Source organism: Chelonoidis abingdonii, chromosome 17, assembly GCF_003597395.2.
Source record: "Chelonoidis abingdonii isolate Lonesome George chromosome 17, CheloAbing_2.0, whole genome shotgun sequence".
NCBI classification, from domain to species: Eukaryota; Metazoa; Chordata; order Testudines; family Testudinidae; genus Chelonoidis; species Chelonoidis abingdonii.
The window spans coordinates 9137475-9158987 of record NC_133785.1 but is presented as its reverse complement, the minus strand read 5'-3'; the positions used below and the strand labels follow the sequence as shown (position 1 = coordinate 9158987).

Genomic DNA, 21513 nt, shown 5'->3' with positions numbered 1-21513 from the left:
GCCGGGATCCACACTGCTGGCCCTGCTCAGCCCACTGCCAGTCTGGGGTTCCATCCGCCAGCCCCTGTAAATGTAAAATGTGTTACTGGCACATGGAAACCTTAAATTACAGTGAATAAATGAAGACTTGGCACACCACTTCTGAAAGGTTGCTGACCTCTGTTTTAGCCAAACAAAACTGTTTAACAAGTTATTGGACTTAATACATGCACGATGGGGCAAAAAAAGCCAGAAGTATAAATTTAAGTAGTTTCAATTGGCACTCTCATTACAACTGCTTTTGGGTTATATTGTTTGTATCTTCTTTACACTTCAGAAGAAGTTTTAAAAGTTTAATTTTCTAGTAGTGTTTAAAATCTCTCCCTGGTGAGGTGAAGGGTATCTGAATCACATATTCCATCTCCCATATTAGAACTGTTGCAGCTCCTGGTCTTTTCCTGGTGCCTGTTGGGCTTTGTAGTGAAAAAGAGCATGTGAGGGTTGGGGAGAGCAAGCGAGGAGAGATGGAGTGAATGGGGGCGGGGCCTCAGAAAGGGGTGGGGCGGGGCAGGGCAGGGCAGGGGTGTTCAGTTTTCTGTAATTAGAAAGTTGGCAACCCGAGCTGTGAGGTATCACTTTAAAATGTCCATGACCGTGACAGGGCTGGGGCAAGGTTCTCTCATCTTGGATTCCTTACTCCACACAGTCTTCGTGCACGCCACTGGCAAGTTCTATGCTATGTGCTTTATTTACAATGTTCTTTGTGGCATAAGGCTTTTCACCAAGCCTTTACCTACTGCCAAGGCACAGGGCAGGAGGGGAAGAGACATCACACCTCTCTGAGATGCTGGGCTCGTGTTCCTTTCCCTCTAGCTTTCTGTCTGTCCCTCTCTGTCTCACATCCTCAGCTGATGAGCTGAATCCCCTTGTTAACTGGTTAATCAGTTGGTACTTATTAAATTATCTTGTCACTTTTGCTCATGTGGGGACACTTACCAAGTGCACAGAGCAGTGAGTCAGCCTTAGGCTACTCACACTCTGTCACACTGGCCCTTTTAGATATGCCTACACTGCAATTAAATACCTGCAGCTGGCCTGTGGCAGCTGACTTGGGCTTAGAGGGCTCAGGCTAAAGGGCTGTTTAACTGCAGTGTAGATGTTTGAGCTTGAGCCCTGACTATAGGAACTTCATTGAGCCCAAATGGCTACACTGCAGTACTGCTAGGGGAATTCTGCACCAAGAAATTAAATTCTTCAAAACTCTGCATATTTTGTCAAAATAACACAATATATTCTAGCCACTTACCATTATTTTGGTAATATATTTCGAAATATTTGTCAGCAAGGATGCCTATAACAATACAGATTTAAAAAAATAGATTTTTCTTGACAAATAGGTTCCTTACTAGGTATGTTAATACAGAATGGTGTGTAATTCATTTAAATTACAATACAGAACTGTATTTTCTGCATCTGTCAGAAGCAGTGCACAGGCTTGGGGAAGTCAGGGGTAACAGAGGAGCTGAGGGAGAGGGAAGGAGCTTAGGAGTGAACTTGGAGGATATTGGGTGTGGGTGGGAGATTTTTCTTGGGGGGCGGGTTAGGGTGTTGGGATGCCTCCCCCATACAGACCCTGGCTGACCCCAAACCTCTCCCATTCAGTCAGGCACATCTGCCCCTGTCCCCACACTCCTCATCCTCACAGGTCTCTGCAGCCCCCCATCCCCAAGCTCAACCAGTAACCCCACTAGCTCCGGAGCCCATGCTCCAGTCTTTCCCCCCACTAGCCATTCTGAACCCCAGTCTGTGACACTCCCCCCAGCAGTCTTGTGTGCCCCACTCTGTTCTAACCTGGCTCCGCAGGCAGGGTGCTATGGGAACTTCTACTCCTGGGGGAATTCTGCAGCGCTGGCACAGAATTTTGTATTGTCCTGAATAAATTTTTTTTGCCTAAGTGCTGCAGTTCCCCCTTTTGCCCACCAGAGGCCGCTGTGGTGCATGAATGCAGCTGGCTGTTCTGGCACCACAGCGCCCTCTAGTGTGAAAGGTGGAACTGCGGGACATAGGCAAAATGTTTTTTATGCGGGAAAATACAAAATTATGCGAGACAGATGAATTCCGTATCTCTGCAGAAGCCAGGGCCTGCTCTACCATTTTTGCCAGCCCAAGCAAAAAAAAAACAACCACTCAAACTGTCGAAGCAAAAAAAAAAAGCCATGGGTTGATTGAGGACAGGTATTCAGATTGGTAACATGCAGATCTCATTTTATATACTAATAGCCAACAGTATGGATTTCTGATATCCTTAATCAATTTGGAATCTCGCTAGGCAATATATTGAATATAGAAGAATTTTGCTTCATTCTTATACCTAGAACTTTTTACCTAAAGATCTCAAAGCACTTTACAAACATTCTCTCACTTGCAGAGTTTTATAGCTAAAGAGCCAAGTTCACTGAATGATTGTTTTAGTGACCAATGCCAAGGATAGTTATGCTTCTAACATATAATACAAATTATTTAAACTAAAATAACAGTCTGATTAAAATATTCAAAATCCCTAAACCCTTCAAACATGGATTCATCCTGGTAAAATTATTGTAGCCAATCTCCAAATTATCCCATTTTCTGTCTCCCATGCTATTACTAATCTGTTTGAGGTAGAGCTTCATCTGATGTAAGTTGTTATAGGGTCATAATTGTCATAGTTCCAAATTCATGACCTCAGTGGAGCTATAAACAATTTGTACTTGATGACTTTCTGCCCCCAGGTTTCCAATAGTATAATCAGAATGCTAGAATTGATTTTAAAAGCATTATATTTTCAACATGAGTGGTAAGTAGGCACACTTTTTTTTTTTTTTTTTTTTAAATTCACACTATTTGGCTTCTCAGATTCAGTACATTTTACACCTTAACTTTAACTGCACAATTCAGAGTGCCAGTTAGTATTTCTCTCTGGAGTCGGATTGCTGGTCCAGGTCTTGGCACATAACCACTTAAGTCCAGTCTGCAGCGGCAGCTTTAGGCACCATCACTCCAAATGTGTGCCTGGGGCAGCAAGCCACCAGGGGTGCCCTGCCGGTCCCTGCAAGGGCGGCAGTCAGGCAGCCTTCGATGATTTGCCTGTGGGAGGTCCGCTGGTCCCGTGGATTTGGCAGCAATTCGACGGCAGGTATGCTGAAGCCCCGGGACCAGAGACCTCCCGCAGGCAAGCCACCGAAGGTAGCCTGCCTGCCGTGCTTGGGGTGGCAAAAAGGCTAGAGCCGCCCCTGCCAGTCTGAACCAGAGAAACTTGGATATAGAGTTTGTTTTGCTTTGTAGTGGAGCTTTGTGCATATGCGCTAATCTAACAACCCAAAATGACAGGATAGCTACATTTTTAAAAGGAACAGAAAGGAATAAACACAGAGAAAATAGTTTTAATAGTACTTTCAAAATTTATTTTTGGCATTAAAACATTCGGTTTCTACAATACAAAATAAAACTACTCAGTATGTGTCTGTAACTTAATCCCTGATACTCCTGATCCATTGACACTTCTGGCAATGTTAAATAAGCACGCTAATCACCTCAATCCTCCTATCACATACAGGAATATAAAAAATAGCAAAATGACAAGAACAGTTTAACCTCAGGGGAAGAGAGCTTTGGAGAACGTTCATGCCACTTTAAGCTTGGATAAATACAGCAGAAGTGTGGAAAGGCAAAGGTGAAATAGGTGAAAGGCGTTTGGCTATTGTAGTCTTGGGGCACAAGAAATCCCACGTCACCCATCTCAAGGTGAAGGCTTTTCACAGTGCACCATGAATGAAATGCATACATTCCAGTTTGCTGGGCCCTTTCTCACTGTTCCTCTCTGATGTATAATCTCAGGTGTAAAGAGAGCATGAAGGTCTCACTGAAGGAGACCTGCAACTACAGCCCTAATCCTTTTGGGGTCTGTCTCAGGAAATTTAAAAACAAAAAGCCAGAGGCTGAAATGGAAGTTCTGGGGGTGGGCGAGGGGAGAGTAAAGACCAGTAATACAGGGTCTGGAAGGGAGGGGGAGGAGGGGAAGAGGTTGCCTTGGCAAATTGTAATATTTAGCACTTTAGTTAGAATCTTCACTAACAAAGCAATCAAGAACAAATCCAAAAAGCAAAGTGCGGAGAATATGTGACCTCTGGAAAGCAGCAAATTTTCTAGGATACTCTGCATGGCGGGCTCTACAAGAGGGTAGCATCATCAGACGTACTTATCCATTTAAAAAAAAATGAGCACATAATTGAATGAGAAGGCCCATATGTGGCTTTGGCATGGTGTCCTGCAGTTTCTCACCAAAATGTTGCACTAAAAATTAAAAACAGAATGGTTTTAGCTGTCTGACGGAAGGTGCAGAAAGGCTTGCAAGGACAAGTCAACCAGGCATAAGGGTAGGAACTGATAAGAGTATCTCCATGCATAGGCGTGGGGTCCCCTTGTCCAAAGTGAGGCTTCTGTAGGCATGGGGCAAGGAGTAGAGTCAGCAAGGAGGAGGAGACAACCCTCCCTCCCCCTTATCCCAAGGCAAAGGCACTTGCAGATGAGATTACATGGGGAAGAAAGTTGAATGGCTGGGTAGGAGTGGCTCCTTGTCTTCTTCAAGCAAACATGGTTAGCTGTAACCACTGCAGAGGAGAAAGAAAGAGAATGTGAATCATCTCCAGGAACCTGCATCTCCATTTCCACCTGAAACTATTATCATATTAACCAGGAATCAGTGTATATTTCTTTGTACTACATCTAAAGGGAGGAACACTCCAAAGCATGTATAGCATAACATGTTTGTTTTGTACAATAAAAGTGTGTGTCTATGCCCGCTTCTCGCTCCAAACCTTTCAGACTCTACTTTATATCCACCTAAGGGCATGATCCAAAATCCATTGAAAGCAGAGGAATGACTTCTATTAAAAGTGGTCTTTGGATCAGGCCCCAGATGAGGAGACCACTAGCTGACATCATTACTCTGCTGGGATAAAATAAATCAAAAAGACTTGGTAAATCTACCAGTTTGTATTAAAAACTGAGGTAGTTTATGGGAACATTTGGGGGCCAAATTTACAGATTAGTCATTCATGATAATTCTTTGCATATCCATAGCCACTTTCATCAAGGACTACAAATTAGTAGTTGTAATAGTAAGTATTAATAAATTCAAAGCCTCATAACATCTGTATGAGGTAGGTATTCCTGCTAGAGATGGGTAAACTGAGGCACACTAATATGCCCAAAATTGGTGAGATGGCTGGGACAGAACCAAGAAATCCTAATTCTCTATCATTTGCACTAAATACTGGAGAACACTATCACTACCTCTTTTGTGGCTGAATGTGTAGTGAATTGTAATTATTGTTCTTATGACTCCTAGAATAATGAACAAGGAGAGGAGCAAGACTAACATGGGAGGTGTTAATATCTACTCCAGAGGACCAGCTATGGGAAGTAAGAGACCCACACAAACCAGTGGAGGAAAAAAAATATGTACCTTAAATAAGTCGAAAGTGACAATTCCATCTTTATCTGTGTCCAGAGATTGAAAAAACCCTATAGAGATGGGGGAAGAGGGGAATGTTTTGTAATTATTATTTTTTAATTGCATTGTTTAAAAACGTTTATGCCTATGGGTAATTCTCAGACCTCCTATAGAAAGTAGTATACCTCTGAATTCTCTCCAAATGGAGTAGGTACTGCTTCACCAAGAAAACCTGCTGGAGAACATTTACCTTCCCTTTACTGTTTTTTAATCCAACATTGCATCAGAATCCACTGAATGAAACATGTACAATTCTTGCTACCAACAGAATAAAGGTAGGATCTAGCCCTTTCAAATCTAAATAAAGACGGAGTTAAAAAATAAATGGGAGTGCTGGTATTTGCAATAAAATTACTAATAGATACTTCAACTAGTAATCTCTCCATCAAAGAGCTATCCCTGCCTTCTGCCATCTTTTATAGTCTGCTAATCCCAATAAATAGATGTACAACAGTTATTAAATATTCTGTGAATAGCACCATCAACCAGTGGCTCATAGTTAAGAGTTTGAATAGTGCCAATGCAAAATGCTGACTGTTGGGAAAATACTCACTGTCAGCACCAAATGGGTTACTTGGTACCATGGGCATTAGTACCCAAACTTCATGAGCTGGCACAGATCAAGAGAATATTTTAAAGCTGAGTAGGTTAGAGTCTGATTTCCAGCTGGGTTGTGTACAACAATATCTGTATAGTACCGTAACAGGAAATTCATACCCACGTGGTAAGAAACATCAAGTTAGAAACATAAAAATACTCTCAGAAATTTTGTACTCACTGAACATGGTTTCAAGTCGCACTAAACAGCACACAAAGTTATCGAAGTCAACAGCCAAGTCAGGCTCAGAATAACGGGTGATGATCAATTCATAGAGTTTCTTGTTCAGTTTAAAGCCTGTCAAGACATTACTATATTAAAAAGTCAAGCAATTTAAAACAGCATTACATCACTTGATTTCAGGCCACACAGGTATTATGTGGAGTAAACAGACCAGTCTTGGAAAGTCGTGCATGTATAGAGAGATCTGTCTATTCATCACTGAGGCCAAGAATTTAGCATGATTCAGAAAAGGATTGGCCATTTATATGAATAACCAGAATATTCTGAATTATAGTAAGGATTAAAAAACCCAAGAGTTTTGGACGGGATATAAATATTTATGTTGTAGGACATTAGCCAAGAGAGGTTAGGAAGAAACTTTCTCTGTAGGCAGGTTACTCCATAACTTTCTGAAGCAACTTGTATGGGCACTGTTGGAAATGGGATAGACTGTTAGATGGACCACTGATCTGATCCAGTATGATTATTCTTTGCTGCTACCAATCAAATCTTGTCATTTTGGATTGTAACAAGCAACTACTCAGGTTTTCTGTGCAACCACAAGAGGGCACATCATTTCTTGTGCAGAGCACAGTAGCACTTAGGTCAGCTACAACTAAAACAAATCTGCACAGATCTTACTGGAGCTCTCTTCTTTAGCTTTGCTCAGAATTTTAACCTATTGTACAACCATTTGATCATTTTTCTACAGTGCCTAGATGGATTATCTGACAAACCTATCAAAACCTTGGTTCCACCGTGGTTGGAATAAAGGGTACAAATGGTAGTTGTTTGGTTTCTGATGGAAGAGATTATGAATTAACTGACAAATGAATTAAATGCAAGGTAGTAAGTTAACTCCATCAAAGTATGTGATACATCACCTGCAGACTCCAGCGCCATTCGCATTTCATAGGCACTCATGCATCCAGACTTGTCTAAATCAAACTTCCTAAAGACAGTCTTAAACAACAAAAAAGGACACATGAGGGTACTGGGCACTCCTGCAGTGGGTAAGCAATCTCATGGACTGTAATAAACAGAGTCACACTGTCTACTGAAAATGTACAAAAATACCACATTGCTGTGTACACGAACAACAAAGACTGGATTAAAAAAAGCACCACATTTTCAATGCTGGTACCAGAGCATTTTCAAGTGACATCAGAAATTCTCAGTCATTGATCTGGATAAGCTAAAGAAAGCAGAAGCAGGGGATCAATAGCAACTTCACCTACCAGGTAACTCCTAATTTTGTTCCAGAGGATGTTGAATTCCACCAGTCCTAATTTCCCATTTCCATCTCTCTATTCAGGAAAAATTGTTAAGGACAAATGTTTGCAAGTTTACGTCCTGAAGAGGAACTTCCTCTCCCATCACACCCCAAGAAGAAACCAATCAAAGTCTCCACTAAACACTAGCACCCTGGCAACTATGTCATTTTTACTTAATTTAAAAAAAAATCCCCTCATGACTGGTCTACATCTTACAGGCATGACACAACCCAAAGGGCCAGGATGTAACAAAGATGCAGAAGGAGGATACATCCATGAGGTTCACCATACTTCGGCATGACTCAGTACTGAACCCTTTAGTCCGGAGGTCTTTATCTGGAATTGAAAGCAAAGAGGGGGCAAAGTTAAGGCACATGGCAGAGTTGTTTATAATGTACTGTGTGAAAAGCTAGCATCCTCATTACAAACACTTGAGCTTTTTTGTGTTCTTTTCAGATTTCACGTAAGAATGCAACCTTAAAGCAGGAGTGAGGTAATAATTATTTTCATTTCCATTCTCTGCTAGTAGATAATGAGACTGCTTCCAACTAATAGAAGAGAGAAATATATTGATTCTGTCTCCTATACTGATACTCAAAAAAGAGTGCCAGTGCCCAAGCTACAGCTACCAGTCTGGGTGCATCAGACTGCTGGTACTACTTCAAGAAGAGAACCACATGGTACACTAGATTAGAGATAGACCAAGAAATACCCAGATTCAGACTATAACACTAATAGGTCAGCTGAATTATGTGATGCTGTTTTTTCTATTACTTACGTTTACTTATGATTTTGTTGAGGATAGTCTGCAGTTCTGAGACACTGATTTCCATATCCTAAAAGAACCAAAGAAATAATACTGCATTTCTATTGTCTCTCACCCCAAAGTGATTAAGCTGATGTAAAATTATGTACAGAACTATCCATTGCTAAGATGCAGCCATATTTATTAGATGAATTGTGGCAGCAAGTTAACAGCGCAAAGCAACACCACACATTGGTTTAGGATGGGAAGTGAAGAATATGCTATCCAACCGAAACTTCCGGAGACGTTTTAGAGGCAGAATGTAATGACTCAAATTGGAATTTGGCTAAAATGACTTGGACCAAACCCTCTATATTTCTATGACAAGTCAGTGGCTTGAGATTCATAGATTTAAAGGCCTGACCTTCTGCATAGCACAAGATGGAGAGTCCCACCCAATAATTTCTGCATCAAACCCATTTTTTCTACTTGAGCTATGGCAAATCTTTTAGAAAGGTATCCAGTCTTGATTTGAAGACTTCAGGTGATGAAGAATCCACCACATCCCTACCTAAGTTATTCTAGTGATTAATTACCCTCACTGTTAAAAATGTCCCCTTATTTCTAGTCTGAATTTGTTTACCTTCTGCTTCCAGTCACTGGATCTCATTGTGTCTTTTCTGCTAAATTAAAGAGCAGTCTATTTTCAGAAATCTCTTTGTCATAAATAGATAGCTAAGGGTTAATGTTTCTTTCACCTGTAAAGGGTAAACAAAGAGAACCAAACACCTGACCAGAGGACCAATCAGGAAACAGGATTTTTCAAAGCTGAGGGAGGGAAGTTTGGGTCTGTGTCTTTTGTCTGGCTCTCAGCTATGAGAGGGGATCTTTTCTATCTGTAAGCTTCTAATCTTCAGTTTCAAAGTTGTGAGTAACAAAGGTAAGAAAACACAATGGCTGTTATTGGGTTTTTTGTATTTAATAGTGTAGTTTGGCTGGAATGTTTAATGTATACTCTTTTGAATACAGGCTGTTTCTGTTATTCATATTTGTTTTTAAAGCAATAGCCTGTGTATGTCCAACTTAATGCAGAGATAGTTTTTTATGTCTTTTTCTTCTCTTTTTATATAAAGCTTTATTTTTTTTTAAAACTTGTTGACTTTTCTTTTCTAGTTATGGCAAGGGGATAGGAACTCTGTGCCAGGATTACTGTCTCCTCAGGGAAAGACTGGGAGGGGGGAAAAAGAAGGAGGGGAAGTAATTGTCCTCTGGTTTGTGTGTCAGGATTGAAGCAGGAAAATCTCCTAGTATACCCAGTGCGGGAAAATCTGGGAGGAAGAAAGAGCAGGAAGGGGAAATAGTTTATCTCCTCCTTGTTTACAGAACAAGATTGGGGTCCCCAGGGAAGGTTTTGGGGGGACCAGAGTGTACCAGGCACTGGAATTCCTGGTTGGTGGCAGGCTATCAGATCTAAGCTGGTAATTAAGCTTAGAGGAGTTTATGCTAGCTTCTCAGGTTATGAACGCTAAGGTTCAAATCTGAGTAGGAAAGCTACGACACTCTTCCCCATATATTTACTTGTGGAACAGGATAAAGTCACTTTTCATTCTTCTCTTGAGTAAACTACATAGACTGAGCTTCTTAAGTCTCCAACATTAAGGTATGTTTTCCAGACCTAGAATCATTTTTGTAGCTCTTTTCTGTACCTTTTTTTCAATTGTTCAACAACCTTTCTGAAATGTGGACACCGGAATGGTCTCACTAATGCCATGTACAGAGGTAATACCACCTCCTTTCTCCTACTTCATATTACCTTGCTTATACATCTAAAGACTGTATTTGCCCTCTTAGCTAATTACCATCACACAGGGAGCTCATGTTCAACTCTAATTACCATAAACTCAGGGCTGGTGCTACCATTTAGCCCAACTAGACAGTTGCCTAGGGCACCAAGATTTGGGGCGGCCAAAAAGCAGCATCCCCAATTTTTTTTTTAAAGCGTTTCAGCGGCCACTGTGCTGGGAAGGAGAGGGACTCTGAGCAGCTAGCAGGCATCCCAGGGATTCCCCTGGGTCAGCACGCCGCTGCCGGAAGCCAGCCCAGAGGTTCCCCTGGGTCAGCGCGCCGCCACCAAGAGGCAGCCCAGGGGTTCCCCTGGGTCAGCACGCCGCTGGTAGCCCAGGGGTTCAGGCTGCCGGTGGCACACTGACCCAGGGGAACCCCTGGGCTGCCTGCCGGTGGCTCAGACTCCCTCTCCCTCCCAGCGCAGCGGCTGCTCCATCCCATGTGATTCTTCTCATTGCCGGTGGTGGTGCTGGCGGCTGGGCAGAGCTCTGAAGCTCTGAAGCTCTGCTTAGCGCACGTGGCACAAGCCCGGTGACAGGCGCGACAGCAGGGCTTCTGGAGCAGAGATGAGCTGGGGTGGGGAGGTGCCGCACGGCTCCCGGGAGGGAGGAGCTTCCGTGGGGGGCGGGGGAGCTGCCACGAGGGGGGGATGTCTCAGAGCAGGGGTGGGGAGCTTCCGCAGAGCTGGGGGGGGGCGCAAAGTGGAAGTTTTGCCTAGGGCGCGAAACTTCCTTGCACCGGCCCTGCATAAACTGTCAAGGCAAAACCTCCAGCAGCAGTGCTCCCTCCTACTACCACATGGAGGCATTAATTCAGTAATGATGCAGTGGGAAAAGTGCCACCTAAAAAGATAGTCAACACCATTTCATGTAGAACCTCATTTTTCTTTGGAAGTAATCCAATCAGCTGCTGAGGCCTAATCATACTTATCTTCTTACATCACGTGAAGCAAAATGTTAGTCTAGCAGCTGGACTAAGGATGGTACGGGGAGAAAAGATTTAGAATTAGACGATTCACAGCTCAAGTGTCCTAAACCCAAAAGAGGACAAAAAATACAGCCAGCTGATTTTGCTGAATAATTAGAAAGCATATTATCTTGTGTAACCTATAGAGATGATGCTTGTGTATGTTAGATTGTAAGGTAAATAAAAAACTGGTTTTTGGGCCTAAACTTGGGCTTGATAATAATAAGGCCTAGTAAAATACAAGTGAAGGAAAGTGAGACAATTCAGAGGCCAGTTAGAGAGAAATTATGGTCAAGTAGTAAATATGTTTTTGTTTTTGCTGATTTTAGCAGGTGTTGTAAGGAAATTTTTAGATGGTTTGGAATATTGGTAACTGCCGAAATTGCATTGATGCAAATGATAATTAGAATGATGTTTGATAGTTAAAGGCAATAAGTAAAAGATGTTCGCTTTGAGTGTACAGAAGATTAAATATGGTAGTGGAAATATAGATATGGTAAAAGGTAGACTTAATTAAGGGGTGTTGTTACAATTGATTATAAAAATAGTAGTATGCTAATTTTATATTAGTGCACTCGTTCACCATTAAGATACCATTAGAGAGAGGATTATATTCCTCTTCTTCTCATCCAGAGACTAATCGTCTCCGGATGTACCATTTCATCTTGGAATGTGTGCATAAAGGCAGTGTACAGTTATATTGTAATGCCTGTTTGATTCAACTAATTATTTTATTTTAAATAAAATCTTTAATTCTGTCATTCACAGTCCTCCAATAAATTAAATTATCGTCACTGCTCTGAAGGATCAAATTGAAAGAGTGCAGTTTGGTTCTATTTCTGATCTTTTAACTCTTACTTGGGAACACATCAATCAAGGTAACACTTGCTCCAGCTGCTCACAAAATGATATTGTAACAGATAGGGACTCCTCAATGGGACCACTATATATAGAACATAGATTTTTCTTTATACATGTTGCTTTTCCACCCACTGCCAAAGGAATAAGAATCATAGAATATCAGGGTTGGAAGGAACCTCAGGAAATCATATAGTCCAACCCCCTGCTCAAAGCAGGACAAATCCCAAGACACCTTTTTTTTTTTTTTAACCTCTGTTCCCTAAATGGCCCCCTCAAGGATTGAACTCACAACCCTTGGTTTAGCAGGCCAATGCTCAAACCACTGAGTTATCCCTCCCCCCAGCCACATTGTCTCCATATACTTGCCCCTTCATCTTAACTCAGTAAGAACAGCACACTTACCACTCCAGCAAGCTGCTTGAAAAGTTGCTTGAAACTGTCATCAATCTCACTTTCAGAAAGCACTTTCTAAGGAAAGAGAACAAACTTTTGTTTGGCTACTTCTCAGAAGAGTAAAGTACCCAGCCCCTGAAAGGCATGCAGCAAGGAAATACGTATCTCAGGAAATTTGTTGTGAACCCATGGCTGGACAGGAGAATACAGAAGAAGTAGTAAAGATATCATGGCAACACTAGCCAAGTAGTAGAATCCTACATTTGAATATTTGAATCCCACATTCAGCTTCTCATTAGTAGGGGAGGGGTTGTGCAGTGAAAATAATGCATTTAGCTCCTGAGGGAGTTAGGTTTAGGTCACTCAAGCAATACCTTCGCCAAGGGCGGCTCCAGGCACCAGCACACCAAGCACGTGCTTGGGGCGGTAAGGCCCGGGGGGGCACTCTGCCGGTTGCCACGAGGGCAGTAGGCAGGTTGCCTTCGGCCGCATGCCTGCGGAGGGTCCGATGGTCCCATAGCTTCGGTGGATCTCCCGCAAGCGTTCTGCCGAATCCGCGGGACCGGGGACCTCCCTCAGGCATGCCGCCAAAGGCAACCTGCCTGCCGTGCTTGGGGCGTTAAAATACCTAGAGCCGCCCCTGACCTTCGCACCACTAAATCAGAACTCTTACACAAGTCCAGTTTCCCCAGAGAGCAGCAACATGTTGCATAGGGATGGGGAACTATAGTAGGTAAAAATCTGTGTTCAACCCAAATCTTCTGCTGTTGAGGCCTCTGGTTACATGACAACTAGACTGACTCAGCCTCAGAAGTTGTACTACATGGATAGAGCCATAATAGCTAGTGAGGAATATGGCACTGATAGATGGATCTTTGGCTTCTTATGCAAGGAAACACCACTTAGTAATTACCAAGTTCTAGTTGCCTATTCTACTGGAAAGGTCAAGCATGGAAAGAAAATAATTTTAAAAAGTTGTCAGAAGAATGTATGGAAAGAGGAGGAGCCTCTTTTGATGACTACATAAACGGGCTTTCTGAACATAGCCACAGGTTGTGAATTGAAACCAAGTGACTGCTAGAACTCTGAGTGGTCTTAAACCTCAAAAAGGAATCCTTGGTCTCTGCTCTTGCAGAGGTTAGGGGATAAGGGGTTCTTACCTCGTCTGGAAGATTAGCCTGGATCTGATCATCCATCTCCCTGCAGAAACACACACAAAATGTCCATGAAGGAATCACAATAGCAAAACCATTGTGGCAAGAGAAGAAGTACTGTGTGGTCACAATATTGTGTGAGCATGTATAAATGCTATACATTAGTTCTCGGGGGCGGGGTTCTGGGTGCAAGAGAGGCTGGTACCTATGTTTCAGTGATGTTTAGCAGCCCCAAATCCTTACGGGCCCAATCAAACAGATCACAGGCTCTAAAGCAGGATCTCTAGCATAGCAAGGCACAATACTATCCGTTGTATCAGCCCTCTCTTTTTCCAACCATCACATCTCCTATATATTGGTTTCCACGGCCACACGGACTAAAGGCCTTGGCTGATCTAGAATAAGTAAGTTTGTGTCACATTCCTTCTTCACAGTCAGCCAGAGAGAGAACAATATAATGCTTGGGAACAAAGATTCCCAAAGATTGCAAAAACATGATAGAGATACATGAATAAAATCCCACACTCATGTACTAACTGCAGCCCTGTGAAAGGGCCTTGATACTATTAAAATTTTCCGTATATGGCCCTTGATTGGGAAGCGCTGATAGGCTAGCATCAGTTAGAAAAAGTATGAGGATGCAAGAGGTGGTAGTGGTACTGGATATGAGTCATCCCTTTATCTTCTGAGACCCAATTCCTGGAAAACAGCCACTAGTACACACAAAGCAATTGGCATAATCAAAGATTGAAACTTACTTACTCAGTTCCAGCTTTTTTCTCTGAGAAGACCCTGAGGACAAAATCTCCTTCCTTGTTAGGTTCAAAGGTGGAAGGCACAACAATATACTCCCCTGGAGGCAACTTGAAGCGTGTGCTGACTTCACGAAGGTTTATGAACTGCTCCGAGCGGGCTCGTGAGGCATTCGCCAGGAAGAAATCTCGTTTCAAGTGAACTGCAGACTGGCCTACGAACTGCCAGAGAGAGACATATAGTCACTGCCATGAGCTGGCAAATCTTCTGCTCCACACAGGCTGCTAAAGGCCCAGTACAAAGATCTAGCTAACCTGGATGTTTCAACAGTACCACAATAAAAGATAAGAAGGAAGATCCTTGGAAAAAGGCAAAGGGTCCTTTGGAAGCACAGTGGTCAAGACATTAGCATTTTTCCTCTGAGCCACATAAGTTTTCCTGCCCAAATAACAAGTGAAAATAAATGTAATGGCTGCCACACATTGAATCAAACCTCAGGTTGTCATATTCCCAGCCTGCAGGGTCTGAGAACTGCATCACATTCCTTTGGCTAACTCAAAAGCAGTGTTGATGGGCTCTGAAGGGAACTGTACCCATCCCTCTTAAAACAAGTGTAGGATGGCCCAACCCAGAGAAGCAGAAAAGCTGCTATTAAAGAGAAAGGATGGTCCAGTGGTCAGGGTAATAGCTGAGGACCTAGGAGACCTGGGTTCAAGTCCCTGCTCTACCAGACTTCCTATATGACTTTGGGCAAGTCATTTAGACTCTCAGTTCTCCATCTGTAAAACAGGGATCCTTCCCTACCTCACAGCAATATTATGAGGTGCTCGTATATTACAGTGATAAGAGGCAATGTAAGTACCTAAGAGAGATATTTAGAATAAAAATAGGACCTCAGAAAACAGACACACAAAATGTCACTACAGTACATCAATTCCTGTTAATGGTGTGCCATTAGAAGAATGAAAAATTCCATAAAAGTAAAATATGCTGTTCAGACCTTGATCTGGATGAATATCAAAGAACTTTCAGGTTGTCTGGGATGGATACAAAATAAAAGCCTTGGAGCCACCTTGATCATTTCTAAAGGAAGAAGTGTCCGAATCCAAAGTGAAGCCACATTATGCATCGTCATGCAATGTTATCTCTACCAAAAGGATTGATTTAAATATCCATTACCTATGGTTGGTATCTGATGAAAGAATTTCCATACGTACCTCACGAGGAACCTGTAGAAATACAAATTAGAAGTCAGTAAGTTACAATGAAACTAATGTTCTCTTAGCCCACAGGAAAAAGATAACATCTATATTTAGTTAGTTATTTGCTTGGCCAGTCATCTTCTGCAATCCTATAATTACCATTTCAAGTATTTATGCTTGGAGCACAGTTTAAGCAATGGTTTCCCCTCACATCCCTTTCTTCTCTTGTGTCATTGCAATGAAGGATACATGTTGTTCAGGGGCACTCACCTTTGAAGCCCTAGGTCACCCCCGCCATCACTGTTCCTATAAGGAAGCCCTGCTGCCCCAACAAGCTGGGGTGACAAGATAATTCATCCAAGGTACTGAGGCAGCTCAACAATGAGCTAACATTTGAAGGCTAATTATATCCAAGTGAGCCTATTAATCTTATAAAGAACTGTTATTCTCAGAGGGGAGAGAGACAAGGGGGTTGTGCTAATCAGAAGCTAGGAATCTCTGAGAGCACAGATTGGTACAGAGCTCATAGTTACCTCATAGACAGCAAAGCCAATGGTCTCCATGTCCTTCCCATATCTCCTTTCCCTGCGACGGTGCTTCTGCATGAGTGCCAGGAGAAAGCTGCAGCCCGATTCTCTGCTGTAGTCATCATCATTATCATCCACCTCTTCCAGTCGGATTTTAAACTGAGGGTTTATCCAGAATGTAGCTGAATGGCAGGAAGAGAAAGGAATAAATTAAACAATATGCTATCCTTACATATTCCTGGTTGTTTTAAGTATAGGGTAAGTCTGCACTGCAATAATGGGGCATGATTCCATCTCCATCCCCGTAATTGCAGTGCAGACTTACCCTATACTTAAGGGTATCACGTAGACATACCTAAAGGCTTGTCTACACTTACATTTTATAGCGCTCTAACTTGCTGGCTCAAGGGTGTGAAAAAGCCTCACTCCCAGCCCTCGGAGCTAATCGCCCCATGGAGGTGGATTACCAGGAGCGCTGGGAGAGGTCTCTCCCCTCACTTGCGCGTGACCACACTTCAGCACTTTGAAATTTCCAGTGTAGACGTGCCCTTAGATAGCTTTAACATAGCTATCTTGGGCACTGGTAGCAATAAAACCATGGAAGCATGGGCTAGATCCCCAAGTAATAACCTAGGGTTCTGGGTGAGCTTGTTGAAGCCTGGGATGCCGCAGCTTCAGTACCATTGATACCCACGCTAGGTTGGGTCTATCTACACAAGCTGCAGGCACACACAGTTATTGCACTGTAGATTTACCCTTGAGCCAAGAGTCTCTTACTGAATGCCAGGAAAACTTGCCCACCCCAGTACAAAACAATCACTGGGAATGGACAGACCAGTATGCATGGTTATAAAAATGTTCACTCATTCATAGTTTAAATTGATTGCAACAGTGGTAATTCAGCAAATATACATCTAGAAATGAGCTTTCCTCATTAACATGGGTCTCTGCAGAGGGTATTTCCAGTAAACTACAAACACTACCTCAGGAAGCAGTGAAATTGGTACGTCTCAGCGTAAAGCTATTTTAACAGCCAGTATCCGGCTAGTTTGATAAAATCAGGTGTTCTGAGTGGGTTAGCACGAAGGGCTTGTCTACACTGGCAAGGTTTGTCACCAAAAACTGCCTTTTGGCACAAAACAGCAAGAGCGTACACACTACAATAGGACTTTTGTCCCAAAAAACACTCAGTTTTGGTGACAAAAAACTTCCACCCCTATAAGAGACTTTTGTCTTTTCCCCTCCCTTTATTGTGGACAAAGAGCCAGTGTAGACACTTGTCATAAACAGATAGCTAAGGGTTAATGTCTCTTTCACCTGGAAAGGGTTAACAAACAACACCTGACCAGAGGACCAATCAGGAAACAAGATACTTTCAAATTCCGTGGAGGGAAAGCCTTTGTTTGTGGGTTTTGGGTTGTTTGTTTTTTTGTTCTCTCTGAGTCTGGACGGGACTAGACGTGCAACCAGGTTTCTGCCAATCTCCCTGCTACAGTCCTATATATATTCAGAATAGTGAGTATTGAGTAAAAGGTTATAGTCTTTTGATTATTTCTGTATTTGCAACTGTGTATCTGGCTGGTAGAGTTTTAATGTGTATTTGGGTGAAAGTATTTTAAATTGTAATTTCTGCTGGGAAAGTTTTCTTTTCTATTGTCTATAAGCTGAGAGCCCGTTAATATTCTATCATCTAGATTACAGAGATAACAAAAGAAAGAAAAAAGTAGGAAGTTTATTAAAAGTTTTGCTTTTAAGACCTGTTCGAGTTTTTCTTCCCTGAAAGGCTCAAAGGAACTGAGTCTGTACTTACCAGGGAAGTGGGGGGAGATAAGGAAGAAAGAAGGGAGGGGGAAAGGGGGAATCCCTTTGTTGTAGATCATTGGAGCTGAATCTGTATTGCTCTGGGTGGAGGTGAAAAGCCTTTTGAGATTCAAGGAGTTGAATGCCACAGTGATCTTCTAGAATAAACCCAGGGAAGGAAAGCCAGGAAGAGGCCACTAGTGAGGGAAAGAGTTACTCTGCTGTATAGAGCCAAGGGGGGCCCTGGTCTGGGGGTTCCCCAGGGAAGGTTTGGAGAGACCGAGTTTATCGGCACCAGGATCCTTGATTGTGGCAGCGTAGCAGATCTAAGCTGGTAATTAAGCTTAGAGAATTTCATGCTAGTACCTCATTTTTGGACTCTAAGGTTCAGACTGAGGAAAGTATACTATGACATGGTGGCAATCGTTGGGATAGAATCCAGAAGCCAGTAGGAATATTATATTTCTTTTCTCTCTGCTAGCTGTTTGTAAGCAGGAGAGAGGGTTTTCAAACCTACAGCCAGAAAAATTTTTTTTTTCCTTGCTCCATTCTGGCTATGCATAGAGATTGCCTCAGGCAGGGCCATACAGATTTAACAAGGGTCTTTTGTTAAACAATAGAACTCCAGCTGTGAGTCAACTACACCAGCAGAACACACATGCAAATGAAGGGTTTCTTTTTGTTCTAGTTTTATCGGGGAAGGCTAGTTAAAAAAAAAAACCCCAAACCCCACAAACAAAGGCTTCCCTCCATGGAGATTTGAAAGTATCTTGTTTCCTGATTGGTCCTCTGGTCAGGTGTTGTTTGTTAACCCTTTCCAGGTGAAAGAGACATTAACCCTTAGCTATCTGTTTATGACACCTTTATTGTGGACAAAGAGCCAGTGTAGACACTGCTGATTGTTTTGCCAATAGAACTGACTTCAGTATCCCACAATGCCTGCCCTGATTGCTCTGCTCAGTGTTCTGATTTCTGCTGCCCTGCAGGCATGTGCCCCTCCCCTTTCAAAGCTCCGGGAAGTATCTGTGTGCTGCTCCTTTTGGGAAACAAAGAACAAATCACTGGAATGCTCCTATTCTGTGCTGCACTAGGAACAAGCAGTGCTGCTGCAGGGGCAGGGGGACAGACTGCTGCGCTGCTTTGCCATTCCTCAGCAGGGAGAGTTCACAGAGCTGCTCATGATGCTGCTCTTGGCAGTTGAGGGGGCTGTGGGAGAACTTGGGAGAGAAACCCAAGATAGTGTCCTCAATGTTGACATGATCTCTCGACACAGGAAGCAAGTGTGAACACCCTTTGACCATTTTTGTTTTGACGACTTTTGGGTGTCGACATAAGTTTTGTCAACAAAATTTGGTAGTGTAGACAAGCCCTAAGCGTAGCACACTGGACCATATACCTTACCTGGAAAATTCCTGCAGCCTCCAGCTGTGCTCCCCCGTCTCCAGGTGCCATCATAGAGTGTTGTGTTCCACTTGCGGAAGGTGCGCGCTTTCAGTGCATCTGGAGTAAGGTTACAGATCTCCAGCCGTGTGAACTCTCTCAAAAAATCTTGGAAAGACATCCTAAGAAGAAAGAAATCAAGTGAGCTCACACAGGTGTCAGAGAAACTACTGCAAAGGTCTCTCTCAAGTCAAGCTGGGCGTGAAGTGGTTTTCCTAGCCCATGTACATTTTTGAGAATGCAAAATTTTTCACATCCTGAATCAGGACAAAATTCAATCATATTTCCACAAACTGAAAAACAAAAAACAAAATTCAGCTCAGGTCAATCAAAATATTTCTTTTTGATAATTCCAAAACATTTTTATTTAGATTTTTTAAAGTTCTAATTAGCTTAGATTTCTAAATAAAATCATCTCAGATCAGAAAAGTAGGTTTTTCTTTTGAAAATGTTGAAATGTTTCATCTTCACAATTTCGAAAATTTTTCCTCAACACTCAGGAAATTTGTGTAAATTGCCCTGTTTCGCAAACAGCTTCGATTTCAACAAATCTGTATATTTTGGCGAACAAACATTTCATTGAAAAATTCCTAATCAGCTCTATCCTTAGGACCCATGATGCATTTGATGATCATGTTTTATGTAGATATCAAAGCTTTCCACAGCCTCACAAAGAATAGAAAGCTTTCTGTTCTACCCTGATCCTTCACCAATTCATGCCTTTTATTCCTTGCTTGTATGGTAATAATTCCTGGCTATAGTGAATCCAAGATCTTATATTTTTGATGTACTACTTATTCAAAATCCCACAGCAAAGGAGTCCAAGACTTTTCAAAATCTTTTTATAGTGATTGGTGAAAACCAACATCACTACCCACTGTTTCCTTGTACCTCCCCTCCCTCACTTTGATCTGTTATATCAGGGGTGGGCAAATTTTTTGGCCCAAGGGCCACATTAGGGTTGCAAAACTGTATGGAGAGCTGGGTAGGGAAGGCTGTGCCTCCCTAAACAGCCTGGCCCCATCCCCTATCTGACCCCTCCCACTTACCACCCCTTGACTTCCCCCCTCAGAACCCCTACTCCATCCAATCCCCCCACGCTCCTTGTCCCCTAACCATCCCCTCCCAGGACCCCCCACCCCAACCACCCCCAGGATCCCACCCCTATCCAACCCCCCGGCTCCCAGTCCCAAGTGCTCTGACCCCTATCCACACCCCTGCCCCTTGACAGGCCCTCTGGGACCCCACACCTATCCAAACCCCCATTTCCTGTCCCCTGACCCCTATCCACACCCCCGCCCCCTGACAGGCCCCCCAGGGCTCCCACGCTTATCTGACCCCCTCCGTCCCCTGACCACCCCCCAGAACCTCCACCCCATCCAACCGCCCTGAGCCCTGTCCCCTGACTTCCCCCCCGGGACCCACCGCCCCTTATCCAACACCCCAGCCCCGGCCCTCTTACCATGCTGCTCAGAACAGCATGTCTGGCAGCCATGCCACCCAGCCGGAACCAGGCACTCTGCTGCTGTGCTCAGCAGGAGCACACAACCCCGCCACCCAGAGTGCTGCCTGCACAGCAGTGTTGCTGCAGGGTAGAGGGGACCCGAGGGAGGGGCCAGGGGTAGCCTCCCCAGCTGGGAGCTCAAGGGCCAGGCAGGACGGTCCTGCGGACTGGATGTGGCCCGCGAGCTGTAATTTGCCCACCTCTGTGTTATATCCGTGTGTTGTCTCTTGTCATATACTTAGATTCTAAACTCTAACAGGCAGGGACCATCTTTTTGTTCTGTTTGTACAGTGCCTAGTACAATGGAGTCTTGATCCATGAGTAGGGCTCCTAGGCTTTATGGGAATACAAGTAAAAAGAATAATACTCTATAACATCTAAGCAATTTATAAAATAAATTTAGAGGGCCAGATCCTCAGATGGTATAAATCAGTCCAACTTTATTATCTTCAGTTGAATTTCCCTGATTTATGCCAGATGAAGATCAACCCCATTGAGTTCATGGTGGATTTTTTTTTATTTTTTTTTTTTGGTAGGGGAGCAGGTGGGTGGGAATATTATTTTCAGCTGCAAAGACCAATCTATTTTGCTGTTTTTCCCAGGTCACTGACTTCACAGGAGAGAGGGACAGCTCAGTGGTTTGAGCATTGGCCTACTAAACCCAGGGTTGTGAGTTCAGTCCTTGAGGGGGCCATT

The 21513-nt window shown here is 43.1% G+C and overlaps 2 protein-coding genes across 8 annotated transcripts in view; one reads left to right on the top strand and one right to left on the bottom strand.

Annotated features, from left to right (window-relative positions):
- FAU (FAU ubiquitin like and ribosomal protein S30 fusion) overlaps nucleotides 1-21513 on the top strand; it is a 140551-nt gene that overhangs the window by 5154 nt on the left and 113884 nt on the right. The window lies entirely within an intron of this gene.
- The window catches only part of CAPN1 (calpain 1), a 50117-nt gene continuing 32000 nt past the window's right edge, over nucleotides 3397-21513 (bottom strand). For 6 of the 7 annotated variants that reach the window (XM_075073383.1, XM_075073382.1, XM_075073379.1 and 3 more), the window contains 12 exons: nucleotides 19275-19435; nucleotides 16065-16255; nucleotides 14354-14565; nucleotides 13598-13637; nucleotides 12447-12512; nucleotides 8406-8463; nucleotides 7899-7963; nucleotides 7592-7660; nucleotides 7238-7316; nucleotides 6312-6428; nucleotides 5486-5544; nucleotides 3397-4628 (listed from right to left, as the gene is read on the bottom strand). In XM_075073383.1, the coding sequence (XP_074929484.1) occupies nucleotides 4602-4628; nucleotides 5486-5544; nucleotides 6312-6428; nucleotides 7238-7316; nucleotides 7592-7660; nucleotides 7899-7963; nucleotides 8406-8463; nucleotides 12447-12512; nucleotides 13598-13637; nucleotides 14354-14565; nucleotides 16065-16255; nucleotides 19275-19435 (1144 nt within the window). In that variant the 3' untranslated portion in view covers nucleotides 3397-4601. Of the gene's footprint in view, nucleotides 4629-5485; nucleotides 5545-6311; nucleotides 6429-7237; nucleotides 7317-7591; nucleotides 7661-7898; nucleotides 7964-8405; nucleotides 8464-12446; nucleotides 12513-13597; nucleotides 13638-14353; nucleotides 14566-15561; nucleotides 15574-16064; nucleotides 16256-19274; nucleotides 19436-21513 lie in introns of all 7 variants that reach the window. The other variant, XM_032804248.2, reaches the window with a different exon arrangement.